The 23,176-nt window shown below is 38.6% G+C and overlaps 1 protein-coding gene and 1 long non-coding RNA gene across 2 annotated transcripts; both read left to right on the top strand.

Moving 5' to 3' along the window:
* Positions 1-11,447: 11,447 nt before the first annotated feature.
* LOC131021650 (uncharacterized) lies at positions 11,448-12,449 on the top strand. Its single transcript, XR_009101018.1, has 3 exons — positions 11,448-11,628; positions 11,726-11,807; positions 12,063-12,449. It is a non-coding gene; the product is annotated as an uncharacterized LOC131021650 (long non-coding RNA).
* A 6,523-nt stretch (positions 12,450-18,972) lies between these two features.
* LOC131021649 (uncharacterized) lies at positions 18,973-20,453 on the top strand. The gene is made up of 4 exons (XM_057950904.1): positions 18,973-19,419; positions 19,484-19,666; positions 19,746-19,987; positions 20,060-20,453. Exons 1-4 carry the CDS (start codon positions 19,129-19,131, stop codon positions 20,301-20,303), a joined length of 960 nt encoding a protein of 319 aa, XP_057806887.1. The 5' UTR covers positions 18,973-19,128; the 3' UTR covers positions 20,304-20,453.
* Positions 20,454-23,176: the final 2,723 nt, after the last annotated feature.

The raw sequence follows: 23,176 nt of genomic DNA, 5'->3' as shown, positions 1-23,176 counted from the left end.
ATTTGTAATGCTACGGATGGAGTACTTTTATGTATTTAAATTCATTCATTCACTTTTAAAAGTCAATGTTGCTTTAGAGCATCTCTTATGGGATGTCGCATTGGGGATGAAACCCCGAAAATTAACATTGTGGGATTCTAGTTTAGGGACAATTAGAGGAGAGAAGAGAGAGGGTAGGTGCTGTTGGAACTCTGACACAGAGGAGGTAAACTTTTTTTAATATTTTATTTTCTCATTTTCTTCTTTTACTTTTCTTTACTTTTATCTTCTTTCAAATTTCTTTTTGAAACAATATATTCGCATGGTCATTTTGAAGAAGAAAACACAATATTTGGCGACTAATTGAAAAAACACAAAATCTAGCCATTTTTTACGTTTGCCATATACTCAGTGTTGCACGAATGGTACTTATGGCCATATTAGTGCCATTACTGCCATACGAATGGTACTTATGGCCATATTAGTGTCATATACCTATGTGCTGATATTATTTAGATTGGTACAATTATATGACCATTTTGAACACTTTCCCGTAGGGTTTAGATTATCCATTTAAGGTTTAGATTATCATTTAGGGTTTAGATTCTCCATTTATTTTTGTAACCACTCAGACATATATCTTGAGTTGGTGATGAAAATTGGTAGAATTTAGTTATTGAGTTTGATTAGTTATGTTGATTAGTTATTTAATTGTCTATTTATTTAGTCGTGTGATTAAACTAATTCATCTAGAATGAATTAGTTATATTTAAACTCTCTCATATAGAGAAAGTTTATAAGATAATGTTGGTATTGAGCGAGTGCGTGTTAGTGTATGGAGAAAAATACATTAATTACATCCTTTTTATTTCTTGATTAGAGTTGTGTCTAAGAAATGTCCAGCTGATAATGAGTCAACTAAGTTGATCTCAATCAGCTAATCGGTAGATTGAATGAGGTCCAGATAATCCTTCACATTAAGTGATCAGTTAACATTCCTACTGACAGCGGTTCAATTGAGTAGTTGAATTAAAAATTGATATGCGTGCAGAATATGGTGGTTTATGAAAATCTCTTTAAGTCAACATGAAGACTTAGTCAGCTCTTTTAGAAATAAGGTGAAGTATGTGTTGATTACTTCTTTGTTCAAAGTATAGTTATATGCAATGCTTCAAACAAGAACCAAAGATAATAACAATATAAAACATAAAGTAAAGCACACAAATATTTAGCGTAGCTTCGCTCCTAGGTCAACGACTCTATGAACAGGGGAATTCACTTCACTTTAGGATTTTTTGTTTTATGGTTGCAAGCCAATCAATAAGCTAATTATGGTAAGCTGATCCACGGGTAACGCGATCGTGACTATAAATGGCAATTTACACAGATTGCCTCCGTCTGCTATTTCCCGGTAGCACCCGTTACTCCGTCAGTTTTTATACTACTGTTGAATAGAGAAATCCATTTGACTTTAGGATTTCTTGTTTTATGGTTGCAAGTCAACTGATCAGCTAGTTAAGTTAAGCTGATCCATGGGTAATACGATCGTGACTGTAAATGGCAATTTACGTGGATTGTCTCCGTTTGCTATTTTTCGGTAGCACCCCGTTACTCCGCTAGTTTTCAGACTACTCACACGTAGCTCACTTGTTGGACTTTTTCTTACTTCATCACCTATCTTTTGCACTAGGTGGGGAGTTTTAGAGGGGGTCTCCAACTAAGTGAACACACTGTTACAATGAAGAACAATTGAGTATATCCAGTGTGTTTGGGTCTAAGCAAAAGCTATTTACAATGAAGAACTGCTTAGTCCAGGAACTGTATATTTATTAAGTGCAAACTTGAAATATTACAATAAAGAATAAGTTTATCTCTGGATCGTTGTCGTTGGAGAAACCATTCGTCAATTCCCATCTGTTTCTCTGTTGAAAACTTCCCATTGGACTGCTTCTGAGATGTCACTGTCAAGTCCTACACTTTGTACGACGAACTCTGCGACTTCAAATTTCTTTTTTCCGTTTGTTAGGTACGGATGATCAACATGGGGTCTACTAATCATGGTCAACTTCTTCCCTTTTACTTAGCTGAATCTGCACATTTGCCAAGTCTTCTGATTATGCTGAGTCTTTTGAGTTGGATCTCCTCGTCAGCTAGTTCCCTAGATCTTCACTTTAGTTAGAACTCCTTCTTCAGTTGCGACTCCATCTTCAACAGAATCTACTTCTCCAACTGGGATGATCTCTTTAGCTGGGTCTTCTAGCAACCTTTGACTTCTTCATAGTATTTCTCTAAGTCTTCTCGCATGGACTTAGATTATAGCATGTTGTATTTTAGTCAGCTAGTTTAGCTATCATGGGTCGGGGGTTTTGTTATCATTGGGCTATGGCATCTTCAAAACCAAGAAATTTTCAACAGTTTACCGCTTTTTGATGATGCCAAAACTTGAACCTATACTGAATCTTTTCTGGCTGAAATCTTATTATAGCAGTTGGTTTGTTCGAATAAGAAAAACTCAGGGTTCGTGCAACAATATACTATGAATAACAGAGCTTGACAAGGGTTTGTAGTTAACAAAAATTATTGAGTCAAAATAAATGTTTTCATTGATCACTTCAGATTACATTAACCAAGATATAAAACAAAAAGTATATTATGACTTCTATTTTATACGCATTCTACTGAGTATATTCACTTGATCTTCCAATCAATTGCTTCAACACTTCAAAATGATTCATTTATACTCATTGCAGCTCTTCTTGGCTGCTCCTCTCAAGTTGTTTGCATATATTATTCTTTCTGCATGATCAATTTTTTGGAGCTTCTCACGGCACTTGATCTGTGGTTGATCTCATTTTGACATTTCTTTGTTGTGTGCCAAATTCCCCTTTGATCATTTTTCCCCTTTTAGGCATTATCAAATGGGGGCGTGTTCAGATTCACGCGGAGAGGTTGAAAAGAGTGTGGTTGCAGAAACTTGTTGATCTTCTTATTTCATGAACTATTGTTAAGGTTCTAGAATTAGTGGGGACAGATCAGCATGGAAGGTGACACGCTTTGTTTTCGTATGTTAGAACATGAGTTTCATTTGTTGACATTTAACTTGTTGAGCAGAGTTGTGTCAGTGTTGGGATAGAATGATAATTTTCTAAAGTTTTTAAGAACACAAGAAATTTTGTTAGACGCAAATGGGTCATTCTTTCCGAGTATAATTCTTGACTCGAGAGAAATATTGCTAAATACACTAGGAGAGCCCTTTAGGCCTTAAACAAGTTCTCTGCATATTTTGTTGTTGTTCTTGTCATTATATTTAACAATAACGATAAAAAACTTGAATTTTAAAAGAATTTGAAATTTGACATAACTTTGTCCATCTCTTAAGATAAGCCTATAAACCCCATGCTTGCCATGTAAAGATTTGATCCTTTGTGGATGTGACAATTATTGAGATTGGCTAGTTGGTGCTTTGATTCTATTGAAAGGCCAAAGCTTAGCCCTCTCCCCCCTTCCCTCAAATAAATTTGAGGGGGTCCAAATTTCAAAAATAGTCCCATTAATTATAATTTAACATTTAATAATTTTGAAGTCATTAAAAAAATATTGTTGTCATTGAATGATTTATTTTTTATATTACAAGTGTTGCAAATGTGATACCATCATAAATATTAAAGTCTACCGACGAAGTTATTTGAGTTTGTTAAAAAATATGTATTGCTTTCTTAAATGTTCCTATTGCATAACAATTTTATGCATTGAAAATAAGGTGTTGGAAACACTTGATATTGAAGATGTTATTAATAATTTTGCTTCTAAAAATGCTACAAATTCTAAATTACTTCAATAATTATTTGATCATTGTTTCATAATTATGGCATTTTATAGATTAAAATTATGCAGCCACACAAGTATACAAGATGATCGCATGCTATGTATAATTAACAACAAAAATCTCAAATTGTCATTTCTTAAAGAGGCCACTTTTTTCATTTTCGCCTAGGGTCTCCAAACTATCAAGGCCTTACTACTTTTGTTGAGAACATTTTCTACAATGAAGATTGTTAAGAGTGATTTGCAAAATCATATGAAAATTGATAATGAGAAGATCTTGCACTGTTTTCAATAGATAATTATACATCGAAATCAATTGTATTTGCTTTCTTATACATAAACAATTAGCTTGACCAATATCTATTCTTAGATTAGTTGCACTGTATTGGATTTATCTAATATATAAAAACATTGTTCATTTTTATTACTATTATGTTTGTTTTAAAAATAAAAATAAAAAATGAATGGTATGGATTGCCCAAGAAAATTTGGCTCGAGGGTTAGTGCTCTAAACCCCGTATAAATTCAGCCCCTCCTAATCCAGGCTTGGCTAGTGCTTAGGAAGTTAACAATAATCCTAACAACTTGCTTCAAATGCATGAGCAACTTATATGGATGCCTAAACTGTTAGGGAAATTTAACTGAATGCATTGGAAAATGAGAATTATCCTACGACTTGAAAAGAACAATATACTCGGGACGATTACAACACCGACATGATATGCTTTCTTTGGTGCCTCATGATTTAGTAATGATGTAGACGATGCTCATTGATCACCCTCATTTATTGTTGTCATGTAAAGAAATGTCCCATAAGTTGATTTCAAGAACGACAAATAAGAGCTTTAGTGAGACTCATGTAAAAATTATTTTATTTATTTATTTATATTACAAAGTTTCATAAAAGATGTTGGTTTTAATACTTGATGTGATGTGATGTAATGGTGATGGTGTAATAGTTGTTTTTTGATATATTATTAAAATCATTATTATGATCATACTCTCTCCATCCCATTATTTATGGTCTATGGCTTTTGAGCACGAAGATTAAGGAGAATAAAATTAGGAAATATGTGTGCGTGTCCTACATGTTTAGTAGTGTGTTTAAGAATTTTATTATTATTATTATTATTATTATTATTATTATTATTATTATTATTATTATTATTATTATTATTATTATTATTATTATTATTAAAAAAGGGTGGCAGTTCGAATCCCCTTCAGCCCATTTTGAGACTTGACTTTCGTTCTTGTTCTCTCTCGGCCGTCGCCGCCGACGCCACACGCGCCTTCTCAGGTAGCTCGTGGCCACGGCCTCGCCGCCTCGGACCTCCCCGTCAAGCGCTGCAACCTGCAAGCGCCAAGCAGGCAGCACAACAGCAGCGCGCCTCCCAGCCTCCGTTGACCGGCGAACTTTAACTCACGTTGACCGGCACAGCCTCCGTTGCCGACGCCGTCTCCATCTCGGTGGCTTCGACCAGGTAGAGCTCCAGACCTCCGGTGCAGCAGGTTCCGACCTCCTCCGTGAGCAGCAGCCGGCGTTCCGTGAGCAGCAGCTGGCGTGAGAGCAGAAGATAGGAGAGAGGCGATTCCAGATCTGCACCGGTCGTACCGCGCCGGAGGAGCAGCGACAGCCGCTGAGACGCGCTGCCGCCTGCCCCAGATCTCGGATCTCGTTGCGCGACTTCCGTCTCTCACCGACCCTCAGCTGCGCGACTGCACCGCGGCTCCCAGCTCTCAATCTTACGGCCACCGCACCCAGCAACGGCGAAGCCGTCACCTGCCCACCGCAAAGAAAGACTCTCAATCTCACGGCCACCGCACCCAGAGCCTGCATCGCCGCCTGCATCTGCACCGCGCCGCCCCACCCTTCCGGCGGATGGCCACCAGTTCGCCGATCATCGGTTGAGACAAGGGGGGTCTTAACCTTCCCCCGGTTTCTTCCAACTTTGCTGTTCGAACTAAACCTGATCTCTCCCATGGTATGCGTCTGCCTCCCAGGGGGTCGGGTACTGATTCCGACGCGGTTGCCGTCGGAATGCGATCTTCTGGTAATTCTTCAAATCTGACAGATAAGCAATCCACCCAGATTCTCACTTATTCCGACATCGTTAGCATCTCCCCTAAGAATGACGATAGAGTTTCTTATGCGGAGGCTACTGGCAAGAAGCCGGTGAAAATACAGGATTTGGCTGCTCACATTTTTCATGATCTGCGGCCTACTAAGGAGGGCGATCAGTTCTCCCTCAAAATACCGAAGGATCTATATCTTAAGGAGATTAAGGCCTTTGAATTTGCTTTGACAGGACGTTTGTTTCTTCAGAAAGGAGACAAACCGAGATCAACTATGGAACTAAAGTGGGAACTTCAGAGATTATGGAGTTTAGCCTCTGATTGGCAACTAATTCCTTTGGGAAAAGGTTATTTCACTCTCCGATTTACTACGGCTGAAGATAAGGCTACAGCAAAGGGAAAGGCAGTTTGGGAGCTCTCAAAAGGGCTCCTCCGACTCCGTGAATGGACTCGAAATTTTGATCCTTTCAAAGAGAATTCCCCTTTGGCGGACGTTTGGGTTCGCATACACTATCTGCCGATAGAATACTGGAACCCACAGGTTATTTCTGGAATTGGAAGATATTTGGGTCACCCCTTAAAGATCGATGGAGCATCGGCACGACGTGACTTCGGACAATTCGCTAGAATCCTTGTGGAAATCGATATGTCGCAAAATCTACCTTCTACTCTTTTAATTGATGGTGAGGATACATCATTCCATGTTGAATTTGTCTTTGAAAATTTGCCTCTTTACTGTCGTCGTTGCAAAATAACTGGGCATTCTCAAGAAACATGTCGAAAAAAGCGACGTGTGGAGCCGGTAGCTATTCAGGAAAATCTGACGGTTGCTCCTAACAATCAGTCTGATGTGGTGACTCATAAACAATGGCACATTGTGGAGCAGGGCAAGAAGGTTGTTGTCCCAATCGTGCAAACAACGGGGGAACAACAGAACACTTCTAGTTTTGGCCATTTGGCGACGGGGGTGCAGCAGCATTATTTCCAGAATGAAGGCCATGAGATGGCTGGCAGTAACCCAGTTCTGGATTCCAAGAGGGTTGACGATCATGGCTCTGAGGAGAGAGCGTTATACGAGCCGGAGGCAGCGGTGTTGGTTTCGGTTGATCAGGAGCTTCATAAGACGACTGGTAGTGAGGACGAGGTGGAAGAGGAAATTGAGATGGAGACGCCGGCTGGGGATCCGACTGAGATTGTTACGGCTGCTGCTGATTTGGATGAAGCTCGCAATTCTGAGCAAGCTGGAGAGTTGGTTGGTCACCAGGCTAAAAAACTGGATGGTGATTTAGGTGGGCAAAGCAAAGACTCGCACACTACTGCTCCAGAAGATATTGATAGTCGTATCAGTCGGTTAGAGGCGCAGGTTAGCCAAGGAATGCAAATGCTTGTTGAGCAAGCACCGCCTAAGCGACGGGGACGTCCTCCAAAAGGTATGGAACGTCCGCGCGTTCCACAGAATCAAGAAGATAGCATAAAAAGCCGCCTCAGAAATGCGGAGGAAATGGGTCAGAAGCCGAGGGACTTCGTCATTGATCATAGCGGAAGTGCTAGTTTGCGTGTTATGAATAATATCGCCACAGGCCGTTGGTCGGACGAAATGGAGGTGGACGATTTTTTGAATGGTTTTTAAATCGCTTATTGCTTTGTTTCCTGTTTGACGAGCTCCTTTCCGAGTCTCGTGCCTCTAGTCTGCATTACTGTGCTTTCAAAGGCTTTTTTCTTTTTCTTTTTATAAAAAAAAAATATTATTATTATTATTATTATTATTATTATTATTATTATTATGTCCGTCTTTCATTTTTCCCTAACTATAGATCTTACCAACTGAATCAGAAAAAACTTAAAATTTAATTATTGTTCATCTTTCTTTGAACTACCAATTTCTTAGAAACAGTTTGAAATCGACATCACAATCCGAATTCCCATAGGCATCTCGAAGAAACTCAGCTCACTCTTTGTATGTTAGAATCTCTCCGACGTGTTTCAGCCTCAACAGTTTTCCCTCTAGCTCGGACAAATTCACGCCATGTCATTCACTCGCCTCATCGTCGTGAACTGCGATAAAAATCATCTCACAAAAAAAATATCAATAAACAAATAGATAAATAATACATGAAATTGTCACCGCGAAGACCTCGAAGATCACCTCTAGCAAGAATCGCGGCGGATCGACGCAACTTGAGAGGGCTTTCGGCAGCTCCAGCCTCCAACCAGAACAACTTGAACTCCTTCTTCCGCGAGGTCACGAAGATCCAGAACTCCTTCGCCACCATCCTGCAGTAGAATCCCCTCAATTTCACCAGCAAACCCTTTGATTCGTCGACCTCCGTCTCATTCACATGCTATTCGAGCACCTTGAGTGACTATTGTGTCTTCTGATTTTGGTGGTCGGAGAGAGAGGGAAGGGATATTAGTGGTGGGTTCTTCAGTTGTGGAGTGGTCGGAGAGGGGGGTTGAGATGGAGAGGACGACTAGGCCGAAGAGATAGCTGTGAGTGTTGCTAACAGTGGAGGATGTGCGGTAGAGCAGGGAGACTAGACAGAAGCCGAGAATTTTGATAGAAAGAGGGGAGAAGGCAAATAGAGAGAGAATGTGTGCAATAAGGAGTTGATTAAAAACTTAAATTAAACCCCAATTATGGCCTAAAAGAAAAACATGCCATGCTACATAGGATATCCCAAAAAAGAATACAGACCGTAAATAATGAGACAATGAGAGTATTAGTTACTATAATATGATTATATATGATACTCCATCCATCTTGTAAAAATAGTCCTAATTTTTCTTTTTGAAGTGTGCACAAAAAATAGTCATATTCTATTTATGGACACTATCCTATAATAGATTATCATCCATATATTAACTTATTTACCTAGTATATACCAAATGTGGGATTCTCTCTCTTCACTCGCAATACAATTAATTAATTATCATTATTAATACTCCCTCCGTCCCATGAAGCATGACACACTTCTCACTACTACAAAAGTTTACATACATAACAGTGAATAGATAACGGTTTTTTTCAAAAACCGTTATGTATGAGCGCACTTTTAGGAATAGATAACGGTTTTGCGAAAATCCGTTATCTATGTAGTGTTGTCTAAATGCATAGATAACGGTTTGAACAATTGCGTTATGTTTTTGCGTTATCTATTAGTTGCATACATAACGGTATTACAAAACCGTTATCTATGACCATCTTTTATAACAGTTATTTTTATAACGTTCAAGAACCGTTATGTATAAGAGTCATTTACAACGGTTTTTGAACCGTTATGTATGAACGTCTCTAAAAACTGTTATGTATAATTTTTTTTGTTAATTTTTTTAAAATAATATTATATTATATTATATTAAAAATAACAAATAAATTGTTTATCCTAAAATCTGAATTTATTCCTATATATAGACTTTGAGAAAAAAAAAACTCATAACATTTTTTTTATTAAATAACACTTAAATAAAATCTGAAAATATTATTAGAAACCTAAATACCAAAATTGAATAATAGTAAAAATTAAACAAAAGAAAAAAGAAAAAGATTTTCGTTCCTAAAATTTGAAAATATTATCAGCCCTAACACTTCTCTCTCTATTTCGCCTCCCCCCAAATCCCAATTTGCCGCGCCTTCCCTGAGTCCGCCGCGCCTTCATCAAGCTCCCCCAGTCGCGCCTTCATCCAGCTCCCCCAGTCGCGCCTTCATCTAGCTCCGTTTGCCTCCGTCGCGCCTTCGTTCTTGCTCCGGCGTGTTTTATTGGCCGAGTGTGCGGCGGCGGCGGGCTAGGGTTTTCAAACCCTAGCTGTGATGAAGAGAAGAAACGGGTCAAAAAGATGGGCTAGGGTTTTCCAGACTCCAGTCTTCGTGCGCCTCCACGATCTGCCGCGCCGCTTCCTTTTCAGACCGCCGTCCGTCTGTCCACTGGCAACTCACGCACACCGCACACGGTAAGCCCTCTCTTTCAGCTGGCCTGCAACATCTACAGTCATCGAACAATGCGGTTCCTCCAGCTCAGGTAAGTTTGGGCGATTTTACGATTTTGGTGGGTTTGAACTTGCGCAGATCTGATTCCACGAGCTGTAACTCAGATATTTGATTTTTCTTCTGTTTATTTTTTGCTTTATTCAAATTAGGATTTTGGATATTACAATGGAGGCGGTCAGGGTTCGAGAATGTACAAGAGTGTGCAGGCGCAGAGGACGTACAGTGGAGGCGATTTGTTTGCGGAGCCGTTGACGCCGCCAGGGCATTCACGGGAAGAATGGCGAGGAGCTGGTTTCGCCAAATGAGAGTAGCCCGGGGCTATTGGATCTGCATTCGTTTGACACTGAGCTACTTCCGGAGGTAGATTTCTTGATTTGAGAAGTGGAGTAGTTATTTTTCGTTAATCAGTATATGCTAGTTTGTGGGCGTCGGTTTTATGGGTTGTGGTTGTAGTTTATGTGGTAGGAAATGAACTCTATCTTACATTGTGGATAAAGTAGTAGCTTTAGCCGTCATGTTCGATGGTTTTGATAGAAATAGGGGTTGTTGTCAGATGACTCCTGTCTAGCAATGCAATTTTATGCTTTGTATCTTGTGTATTTGATGAGGTGGTGTTGCTTCATTGATGCTTTACGGATTTCTGATGCTGTTTTACTATAATTTTGGACGCTTTGGTTGATTCCTTATGTATGAGAATTTTGTGCCACGGGTGGCCGGGTGGGTTTAGGTTCTGTTAAGTTATAACCTGCTGCTGTTTTTCTCGAGGGGTTTAATTAAAATTCAGAGTACGCCTGATATGTTAATATACATTTGAAATTTATATAAGCTAAAAAGATTCATGTTTATATGGGTTACTAGTTATGTCTCTTGAATTTTATTATATTCCATCTTTGCTTTAATTTAAGATATCATTTTACTTTGTTTGAGTTTGCCTAACTCATTTTCGTATTATTTTCCCTTTCGGCTGTTTGGGGTGTGATTGTTGCAAATAGATGTCAGTTCCCAGTCTGTATGATGCCCATCCAATGAATAATTTCTCAAGAGGAAGAAGCTTTGATGATTCTGACCCATACTTTGGGATCAATAAACAAACCAAAGCTCGTGGCTTACCTGATACCAATGTTCTGAAAAGCATCGCTGCTGACAATGTGAAGGCTAGCAATGTTGCAAAGATCAAAGTAGTGGTATGTATTTTCTGCTTTACAAGTAGCTGTCCTACTCCAAACTTTTCAGCTGGATGAAAACTCCCATTACTTTTCAGTAAATGAGTGTTCTTATAATTAATCAGCCAATAGTTTTCAACAGTATATTTTGAAGCTACCTTCAAAATTGATCAAGTGATTTCTACTTCTTGACCTGACAACTATGTAATTTGTCTGAAATCTTTTAAGCTCATAATCTTCTCAAATTTTCCTTTCTTAACTCCATGGGAACCTCCTTCCTTAAATGACTGTTTCTCCATCAAATGTTTAGACAGGGTCATTCTGCATACCCATTTTTCATAAATTTGAGACTTTTGAGTCTCAAGTTTTCCTATATGAACTCTATGGGAAACTCTTTCCTTAAATGACCGTTTCTCCAATCAAATGTTAATTAGACAGGGTCATTCCTTGCCTATTCAACTGGTATAATCTGTATACTCATTTTTCATAAATTTGAGACTTTTGAGTCTTAATGTGCTGCAGGTTGACCTAACAGAATATTTGGAGAAACATGAATTTGTATTTGATGCTGTACTAAACGAAGAAGTGTCAAATGATGAGGTAATTATATCCCATGAAATGAATCTATATTAACCTGAAGTGGATCTTGTACTGTAATAGTATTTACTTAATTCTGGCTCACATTTAATTTCTTTAGGTATATCATGAAACTGTAGAGCCTATCATTCCCATAATTTTCCAACGTACGAAAGCTACTTGCTTTGCTTATGGGCAAACAGGTAATAACTTGCTATCCTATAATCAGGTGGAATTGTGTGCTGTATACTTTCTATTTGTTGTCTGACTTGTTTTAATTTCCTCTATGTAGAGTATCAATCTTGAAATGATTTTAGTATCTAAACTCAACCAGAACCCAAAAAGAAAAGTCTTGATAAAACCTTTTTCTTTTTCTATGATGTCATCATTAATTTCTACATCCCTTTTTTGTGTTTACTTTCTCCTATTCAAAATTTCATCAATCTCTAATTTATCAGGAAGTGGCAAAACATATACAATGAAGCCACTGCCCCTTAGAGCAGTGAGAGACATCTTGAGGCTCATTCATCATACCTACAGGAACCAAGGCTTTCAGTTGTTTGTCAGCTTCTTTGAGATATATGGGGGGAAACTCTTCGATCTGCTCAGTGATAGGAAGTAAGCTGTTTTCTGGGTTTTTTGTTGGCTTTCACCCTCCAGTGCAATCTCAACTAGTTCTTGAGGACTTGGTGCTAGAACACATAATATGATAGATTTTTGTTTTAGCTATAAGATAGTTGGTACTTTCAATTTTGAATCGAAATATGCAATGATCATATGTACTTGATACTTGGTTCATTTGGATGGTAATGTATGAATATTTTGGATGATATATAATATTGTTATTGGTGATTTTATCATTTTGTTGTTTTAAAGTTATTTATTTATTTCTTGAGATAAATAACATAAAAATTGAGAAAAAATATTAAATATGCTAGTTGTAGTTGAAATACATAACAGTATAAAAAGTACAAAAAAATCGTTATGTATTTATATCAAAGATAACGGTAAAAACCGTTATAAAAAGTAAAAAAAACTGTTAACTATGATAGAAAAAAACAAAAAAAATACAAAACATAACGGAAAAATCCTCATACATAACGGTAATAAATCGTTATGTATAAGCATTATAGATAACGGTTTCATACCGTTATGTATAGAAAAAAAACTGTTAACTATGATAGAAAAAAACAAAAAAAATACGAAACATAACGGAAAAATCCTCATACATAACGGTAATAAATCGTTATGTATAAGCATTATAGATAACGGTTTCATACCGTTATGTATAGAAAAAAAACTGTTAACTATGATAGGAAAAAAAACAAAAAAAATACAAAACATAACGGAAAAATCCTCATACATAACGGTATAAACCGTTATATATAATCATTATAGATAACGGTTTCATACCGTTATGTATGAGCATCTCGTACCGTTATCTATTCTCACATACATAACGGTTTTTTAACCGTTGTCTATGATACGTATCATAGATAACACCACTATACACAACAGTTTTTTTGCTCATAGATAACGGATAAAATCCGTTATCTATGAGCGTTTTTCTAGTAGTGTCTTTTCGGCACGGGAATTAAGAAATTGGTATATTGTGTGTTAAGTGTGGTAGGTGAAAAAGTGAAAATGTGAATAAAGAGTAAATTTTTTGCCATTTTTAGAAACGTGTCATGCTTCGTGGGACAGACAAAAAATGAAATTGTGTCATGCTTCGTGGGACGGAGGGAGTAATATCTTTAAGGTGTGATCATTTCTCTACTCATAATATACTTAATCGCTTTTATTAAAACTCGTATTACTCCTCCTATGACTATGACTATTTTTACGGGGTAGAGGGAGTATTAGTAAGTGAAACTATATAAGTACAATTAATCTAATTGTAATATGAGACGTTGGTAATTCAATTACTTGAATTCGTCTATCTTCAATTTATTGGTAAAACTTGATAATATGAAATGCTTAGTAATTGAATTAGTTATTGTAATATGGTATAATATGATATGATTAATCATTACATTGATGAGTTTAACTTAATAATAAACATGATAATAATTAAAAAAATTATTCAAAACACATGCTGAAGTTCTTGTACTTTTATACTTTATTTTTCAGTTTATACAATTTGTTTGATTTTGAATCTTTGATAGATCCACTACTCATATGATTGATATCTTCAATCCGTATTTAATGTAACTAATAATTTTTCAGTTGACTAAATAACTTCCTAAGTTATTTTTTTAATTTCCCTAAAAAATTCATTTTTTAATTATTTAATTAAATTCCATGTCATATTCTAATTAAAATACTAATTCCAAATATACAAATTTGTGCGTAGCAGTCCGCTCTTTTTTTTTTTTTTTTTTCTCACGTTTCTGCAATTTGTGCACATTTTTTTTAGCAATAAGAAGTCTGTGTAAGACAATTTGTGTATCAAGTGACTTTTGGACTGATAAATAAATAATTGGGCTAACTTGCTAATTGGGCCTGTTGGAGCAATTAAATACTTATAGCTGCTATTTGATGGACATTGCAGATTTAAGGGATCAAAAGCCCACTAAGCCAAACATATATATAACTAGATCCTCTTCCTGACATTAAGGTGTATCTCAAAATAAAACCATCACTTACGCAGATAGCAGAACGGAATGGTCAAGGAAGAGAAACTCTAGTTTTATTCATCAAGCAACACAAGTACAACAATGGAGAAAGGTATGTATATCCTTATAGTGCATGTGAGAGCTATTGATTTCAAGATCCTCTATGTTTCTAGAATTTGTAGAAACATAGTATTTGCTTGCAGTCTGAGCAATGTCGATTGTTTCAGACGATATCAATAATACAGTCTATACAGAGCAAAGCAAAATGGACTTGCAATCTATGTATTATATTTACTGTATTATTAGCCCACTTTATGTTATATTTTCAATTTTTTAAATTTTATTTGATCTTTTTTCCAATTTCATTTTTTTTTAATTTAATTTTATCTTTTTTTTTTCAATTTCAATTTTATATACTTTAATCTAATTTTATAATTATTTACTGAGATTTATATCATCCAAATAGGAGCATATAATAATTTTTTATTATTTAATTTTATTTTTGTTAGTTAATATATACTCCCTCCGTCCCAAAAATAATGGCCCGTTTCTTTTGGGCACGGAGATTGATGACAGTTATATTAGTAGATAAGTTGTATGCCCCACATATTTAATTAATGGTTAATTAGTTTTAAATAATGTTAATAAAATAACATTTCTTCCTCCAAAATTAGTTGTTGTTGCTAGGGATGTCAATGCAGCCCGAAACCCGTGGGCCGACCCGAATAACCCGACAAAATTAGAGGGTTAGGGTTGAAAAATCGCAACCCGAAAAATCCTCCAGCCCGATTAGCCCGCACCCGACTAACCCGGAACCCGATAGGGCTAGCCCGAAAACCCGATGGGCTGGCCCGGTGGGCTGACGGAATTGTGACTGATGCATCCAGTTACAACTTCTGCTATGTTTAGATCTATGGTATTTGCTTAAATATATATATGTAGCCTCATTAAAAAAAGTGAAATTAATTAGTTAGAATATATATGTGTGTGTGTGTGCAATCTCATTAAAAAAAGTGAAATTAATTATGGATTTTTTGTAGAAATTGATTATTAGTATCTCATTAGTTAAAAATTAATTATTAGTATCTCATTTTAAAGTGATACCAATTTTTTTTTTCCTGTCAATGAGACGTGCATGGCAAATCCACTAATTATTCAGTAATAATCCAAATTGATTCTAGTGCATTGATGCATGTTAAATTTTACTATCTCATTTTAATATAATTTTGTTTATGTAATCTTGAATATCTTATATTTTTGCATTTCATGCTTTGCTATATAATTTATATCTTTAATATCTATGTATATTTTATACATTATACATTAGATCATTAGGAATAATAAAATACAAATGATAATTTTATTTTTACGCCTTTAACCTGATTAGCCCGATGAGCTAGCCCGAAACCCGAAAGTTTAGGGTTAGGGTTGAAGATTTACAATCCGAAAAAATCTCCAACCCGATTAGCCCGCACCCGACTAACCCAGAACCCGATAGGGCTAGCCCAAAAACCCGATGGGCTGGCCCGATTGACATCCCTAGCTAGTTGTTGCCACCAGCGCTTTCATCATCGGCGAGGCCGGCGTCGGCGCCGCCGCCTTCCCTTCACTCTCCACCCCCAAATCTATCTACAGACATTTCAAACAATAATGGATCCATTCATAGATCCAAACTCCAAGTACTCACAAAATCAAAAGACAGAGAAACATCCACTGGTCCGAAAACACAAATCAAAATTAACAACAAAAGATGTTACATTTCCAACTCCAAGATGTTACACGAAAATTACATCCAAAATCTGAAGAAGAAAAAAAAGTCTTTTAAACTAACACGAAGAAGGGGATGGTCGAGCATCGCCTACCAGATGACGGCCTGGATCTGGTCGAGGCAGTGTAAGAGGACATCGGCGGCGTGGATCTCGACGCAGAGTGCAACGTTGGCTTGGCCGGCGGAGGGGATTTTCAGTGAAGGCGGCGGAGTAGATGAAACAAGCCATTATTTATGGGACGGAGGGAGTAGAAATTCATTATCAGGTTGATAAATCTAAAATTAATGTGTGTAAATATATATATATATATATATATATATAGGGAGAGGTTCAAGAAAGAACCATAAATAAAAGAAGACCGGAGAACCATTTTCAGCCATTCGATCATCAAGATCTACGGTGGATGCATCATCTTGTTGGATGAATGCAGATCCTGGTTTCGAATCCTGAAGGGAGCATTTTTTTTAAATTTTTTTAGTGCATTAATTTTAACAGGCAAATGCATTAATTTTTACAGTTGATGCATTAGATTTGATGGTTCTCCCGTTCTCACAAATAATGTAGTTCTCACTAGAACCACACCCTATATATATATATATATATATATATATATATATATATATATATATATATATAGGGTCAAATTCTATGGAGACACAATATTAGATGGAGAATGGAGACGCAATCTGGTTCGTCAGATCAATCTTGATCAAAGGATGAGATTAGAAGTTAATATAATTAAAATTGGTAAGATTCATAATATCCCTTAATTTACTCCCTTCTCTCTCCTCTCTCTATCTCCCGTCACCCCTCACATCTCTCCTCTCTCTCTCTCTCGTCCCCTCTCTACTCTCTCTCTCTTAAAATCAAAATACATAATTAAGTTCATGAAACTATATCTGAAAGTTCGTAAAACTGTATTTGCAAGTTCAGAAAACTATATCTGCAAGTTCAATCCTACTCTCCCATCTACCTCTTTCTCTCTCACGATTTTCCCCCATTAAACACCAGAAAACTTCAACACCATTCAAGACAAGTTCAACACAAGTTCAACACCACAAATTCAAAAGTTCACAGAATTATACGTATAAGTTCAATAAAATTATTTACAAAATCTGTCGCCCCTTCCTCTTCTCCGACGAATGTTCAATGCACGGAGAAGGGGGCGGCGGCAGGAGTTCAGAAGACGGCGGTGGTGGCTGAACTTGGGGCGTTCGAAGGTGGCGGTGGTGGCTGAACTTGAGGGCGTTCGAAGGCGGCGGTGGCTGAACTTGAGGGGGTTCGAAGGCGGCGGTGGCTCTGAACTTGAGGCGGCGGTGGCTGTGAACTTGGGCGCGGTGGCTCTGAACTTGGGGGCTGAACTTGGGCGGCGGTGTCTCTGAACAGAGAGAGGACGAAGGGAGGCGGCGGTCGAAGGCGGCGGTGGTGGTGTGGAGAACAAAGAGATGACGGAGGAAGGCGGCGGTCGAGGCAGCGCCGCGCTGAGGGATTCGAACTTGGGCGGCGGTGGCTCTGAACAGAGAGAGGACGAAGGGAGCCGGCGGTCGAGGCGGCGCCGCGCTGAGGGATTTGAACCCTAGGCGGCGCGGGTTGGGGCGTTCACAGTGACAGGGGGCGACAGAGAGGGAGAAGAAGAGATAGTGGAAAAGGCGGCGGCGCGGGTTCACGGTGACAGGGAAAAGGAGAGAGAGAGAAAGAGAGAGAGGAGAGAGAGGACGGGAAGAGAGAGAGGAGAGAGAAAGAGAGAGGAGAGAGTAGAGAGGGGACGAGAGAGAGAGAGGAGAGAGGTGAGGGGTGACGGGAGATAGAGAGAGGAGAGAGGAGAGAGGAGAGAGAAGGGAGTAAATTAAGAGATATTATGAATCTTACCAATTTTAATTATATTGACTTTTAATCTCAGCCTTTGATCAAGATTGATCTAACGAACCATATTGCGTCTCGTTTCTCCATCTAACTTTGTGTTTCCATAAAACTTTTCCCTATATATATATATATTAATTTCAATTTTTAAAACATAAGTTTAAGTATAATACTATGGATCCAATAACATATGATATAATCAATACAATGATTACAAGTATATGCTATTCACTCTGTCCATAAAAATTAATCTCGTAAGAGGACGACACGAGTTTTAACAAAAATGATTAAGTAATTTATGAGTGGAGAAAATTGACTCATTTAAAAATTAGTAATAATAATAATAATTAATTATATTATGAATTGACAAATATTATTAAATTGAGGTTTATTATAAAAGAAAAAGAAAAAAACCCTTGAGAGCACAAAACGCAGACTAAGGGCACGAAACTCGAAAAGAGATCGTTAAGCTGAGAATCCTGAAGACACTAGCAATCCCATAACTCAGGATAGTCGTCCATCTCATCTGACCAACGTCTATTTACTATATTATTCATTGCCCTCATGCTATCACTATTGCTACAATCAACTACAAAGTCCCTCGGCTTGTAGCTCATTTCACCCGCATTCCTGAGACGACCTTTTATGCTACCTTCCGGAACCGCTTGCATCGGCTCCTTTCCCATGCCCTTTGGGCGGCCACGTCCCCGCTTGGTCGTCTTGTCCGAGAGCATTTGCATCCCCTGATTAACCTGCTCTTCTAACCGACTAATGCGACTAGCAATATTGTCCGGGCCAAGAGCGGACAAATCCTTGTTACCTTCATGCGAAACACCCCCTCTTTTGTCCAAAGTTGGATCACGTTCGAGATCAACAACTGTGTCGTCCATAATCGGGCTGTTCAAACCCGCGCCATTCGGAGCCTCCATCTCCAAAGTTTCCTCCACATCCGAGTCCTCCTCGTTAATGACTAAGTCACTATCTATGGGTATTGACAAATAAATCCATCATATAATGGGTATTATATATTCAAAAATAAAAAGATTAATTTGCGTGAAGATCCCAAAATAGTAAAAGTGCATTATTATGTTTGGTGGACGGTCGAAGTATTGAATTAGCATATCAACCGATACAATGATAACAAATACTATAAGACAAAATTAGCAGCTCAACTGTACGTGGTCTCTGTCATTATTTATATGCATTAATCATCCTTGAGAGTTTTCAAGTGAGCGAGATTAATTAATTAATTACCAAAGGTGAAAGCAGTCGCGGCGCCGATGATGATGGGATGCGATGTGAATCACCAAAGAGTAAAAGGCAACGGCATATGGATGCACGTAGCTGAGAAAGGATCAGGGCCGTTGGTGCTGCTGCTCCATGGCTTCCCGGAGACCTGGTTCTCTTGGCACCGTCAGATGGAGTTCCTTGCCGGCCACGGCTACCACGCCGTCGCTCCCGATTTGCGAGGTTTCGGCGACACCGATGCCCCCCTCTCCCCTTCTTCTTACACTTGGCTGCACATCGTCGGCGATCTCATTGCCCTGCTCGACCACTTCTCTGTCCAACAGGTTTCTCTAATCTCTCTCTCTCTCTAGAAATATACAGTGATAATAAATTGGCATGTGGAAATAGGCGTATGTGGTGGGGACGGACTGGGGAGCGGCTGCCGCGTGGCAGCTGAGCTTGCTGCGCCCCGACAGAGTCAAAGGAATCGTAGCTCTTTCCGTTCCCTTCACTCCACGCTTTGCTAACGTTAAACCGCTCGAAGCAATGAGGCAGAAGTACGGAGATGACTTCTACGTCTGCCAGTTCCAGGTAATTAATCAATTATTTATTTCCATTTAAAATGATTAATTAATAAAACGAAGTAAGAAGACGATGACGGTGAACTCAGGAAGCAGGGAGGGCGGAGAGGGCGCTAGCGAGGTACGATTGCGCGACGGTGATGAAGAAGTTCCTTCTCATCAACAAGACTGAGATGGTCGTGGCGCCTCCAGGAACCGAAATCATCGATTTCCTAGAAACGCCGTCGGTGACGCCGCCGTGGATCACGGAGGATGAGATTCAGTTGCTCGCCGGCAAATTCCAGGAGTCGGGCTTCACGGGCGGTTTCAACTATTACCGAGCTCTAGACTTGTGAGTCATTGCATTCATAAATACTGCACATGATGTTGTGAGGTAGATTATTAGTGAATTATGTGATGGCAGAAATTGGGAGGTGGTAGCGGCGTGGCAAGGATCGAAGATCGGAGTTCCGGCGAAGTTGATTGTGGGTGACAAGGATATGGGATACAGAAGCGGCGGTACCAAAGAATACATTGAGAGCTCCGCCTTCAAAACCTTAGTCCCAGATCATGAGATTGTCGTTCTTGATGCTCATCATTTCATCCATCTAGAGAGGGCCCACCAAGTTTCCCACGAAATTTTATCCTTCATTCTCAAACTCTCATGACTCAGTATCATCCTCCTTTTTTTTTCAAAAAAAGACTATCTTGACTCGGTAGTACTAGCATGTCTAGTTTGTTTTATTCTCCAACGTATTATTTATCGCAAACAATGCAACTTTTACATATGAGAATATCACCAATTTTGCCTCGTTTCATTTAATTTAATTTACTACACACAGTATGTTGACCGTGCGTAGAAGGTACTGTAATCTTTGGGAGTGATTGTTTTGCAATTCAAGCTATATTTGGTTTGGATGGTTGGTTAAGTACTTAAGTTTATTTGAGAAAGTTTTCCTTGATTAATTAGCTTCTTCGTGAGGACCAGGGCCGGTCCTGGCAAAAATGGGGCCCTGGGCGAAACTAAAAAAATGGGCCCTCAATATATTATTGTGCGCAATATATTAAAAAATATAAATATTTTATTACTTATAAAAATGATTTCGCCTAGCGTTTTTACTTGCAAAATCATCTACAACATCGTCTTATTTAAAATTTCTTTTTCTATATATAATATTGACAAGCCATTCAATCTCTCTTGGCACGGACGATCTCAAATATGTTTTCAACAACTTTAACTTTTTGAGAAGCTCACGCAACAGTAATCGGCATTGTCAACATGATTCTATAAGCAATTGCAAATTGAGAGTTTGAGAGTTTGTAATAGGTAGCCCTAAACTTGATAGTCTGCAAATTATAAAAATTACAATTAGAAAAAGACATCCTTATATGTATCGAATCAATACCAAATTAGTATTAAAAAATTAATTTGCAGACTACATCCTATGATCCTAAATTAGTTTACTGAATACATGCTTATTGCTAATGATAGTCTGCCTATTGCGGCTATATCATAAATTCCTAATGCCAATTGCCAAACTAGCATTAAAATAATAGAATAATTTGGCTTGAATTAGATAATGCCAATTAACTACTAACTTATTGCAGCTATATGACTATATTCTAATATTTTTCGTGATGTAATTTACTAGAATTTTTCCGTGATGACTATATCCTAATATTTGCTGAGGCGGCGAAGCCGAAGATATTAAAAAATGAAAATCAACATTAAAAATTTAAAAGGACGGAACAATCGAACAAACTTACCAATTACCAGAATCCAGATTCCAGAAGACAAATAGACAATGAGGGTACAACAACAATCTTCCCCGCTACGAACCCAAACCAAGACAATATGTAAATTGCAGTGTGAATTTTTTTGCTCAAGAACAAGAAGGACAATAATCAAAGAATAAATTGGTGAGAAGAATTAATTTACCTCATTCTATTTATACAACTATATATGTGACTGAGTCTGATTCAACGGTAAAAATTGAGAAATTGAATAGATTAATACCTTCCCCATGAAATAAAATTGGCGTCTGCAACGACTTGAAGCAGAAGACGAAGCGTTTTTTTTTTCCTCGAGAATTACGCCTGGAATTTGAAACATATGAGATTTAATGTTTGATTTTAGATATCTAACGATTTGGTATTTACCGATAACAGATTTTGGGCTCAATTAACAAGATTAATATTTTTATTTAATTATGGGCCTATAATAACTAATGAAATATAATAAAAATTTTGGGCCCTCATATTTTTGGGGCCATGGGCTGTCGCCCAGGCCCGCCCGCCCCCAGGGCCGGCCCTGGTGAGGACCTAAGCTTCCTATTTCGAAGGAAAATGCTTAAGAACATACTCCCTCCGTCCCAAACGAAATGTCATACTTCTTTTTGGCACGGAGATTAAGAAATGTGTATAAAGTAGATAAAGTGGGTTGGTGGAAATTATTTACTAAATATTAAGCATAGAGAGAGTGTGTATTGCCAAAAAAGAAAACATGATACACTACAAGAATTATGGTCATAGACTACACAATATAGACGACATGCTTCGAAACGCGTAGTCTATTATGTAAATAGATGACGTATAGCTAAAGTGTGTCGTCTATTTACTGCGGTCTTAGACAACAAGCTTCAACCACGTCGTCTATTATGTTCATACACGACGTAATACTTCGCGTGTTGTCTTTACTGTGATAGACGACGTGGGTTATGCATGTCGTGTCTTTTAATTAAAAATAAGAGAGAATTCCCCATCTCTCGTTCTCACTCCTCGGCTGAAACCCCCAAACACATCTCTCTCTCTCTCTCCTTACGCTGAGAGCTCCTCATCTCTCTCGATATGTTTCCGGCGAGGAATCCGGCGCCGCAGCCGTCGACCATCTCTTTCATCTGAATCGTGCCCTAGCTCTTCCTCAAATCCTCTGGAAAAGGCGAAGATGAAAAGCCCCAATTTTTCTCCTTCATCTGAATCGTGCCCTAGCTCTTCCTCTGCCCAAATCGTCGCCGCCCTGCTACAACTTCCGGCGGCATCGCCGCCCTACGCGGCTCTGAAACTCCGGCAAAGTCGACGCCGTGCACCGGAGTGTCTTTCTCTCTCAATTCCCGTTCACAACAGAGCTCGTCTGCTGGCGAATGGAGCTCGCCCTTCTCTCTTTCCCCGTGGATCTCCGCCGCGAATAGCTCCGGTGAGGCCGGCTGTCGCCGCCTCTGAAATTGGCGACGCCAGCGCCGTCCCCTGCTCCACATCTCACATCCTCACTCACGCGCACCCGACGGAGGCAAGGGTCGTGCCCAGTCCTCCCATCACAAACCGCCGCGACGCCGCCTCTTCTCCTGCCGTTTCGGCAGCCATTCGCTATTGTTTCCGATTGTCTCATCGACAAAGGTTGGTCCCAACTGCCGATTCGGCAGCCATTCGCTATTATTTCCCCAATTTCTTAATCCAATTGCTCATTTTTTCCATTTTAGTTTGGTTCTCATTTTGTTGTGAGCAAATGTTTGTCAGTTGAATTCATATGCTTAGTTGGTTGATT

The sequence above is a fragment of the Salvia miltiorrhiza genome, chromosome 4 (assembly GCF_028751815.1).
Source record: "Salvia miltiorrhiza cultivar Shanhuang (shh) chromosome 4, IMPLAD_Smil_shh, whole genome shotgun sequence".
Classification (NCBI taxonomy): Eukaryota; Viridiplantae; Streptophyta; class Magnoliopsida; order Lamiales; family Lamiaceae; genus Salvia; species Salvia miltiorrhiza.
This window is presented reverse-complemented; position numbering and strand designations above follow the sequence as displayed.

Coding starts and splice junctions, on each gene's coding strand:
- LOC131021649 (XM_057950904.1), top strand. CDS start 19,129: ATGATGATGGGATGCGATGTGAATCACCAAAGAGTAAAAGGCAACGGC. Junction 19,667..19,745: donor TCTACGTCTGCCAGTTCCAG/GTAATTAATCAA, acceptor CGGTGAACTCAG/GAAGCAGGGAGGGCGGAGAG. Junction 19,988..20,059: donor TATTACCGAGCTCTAGACTT/GTGAGTCATTGC, acceptor ATGTGATGGCAG/AAATTGGGAGGTGGTAGCGG.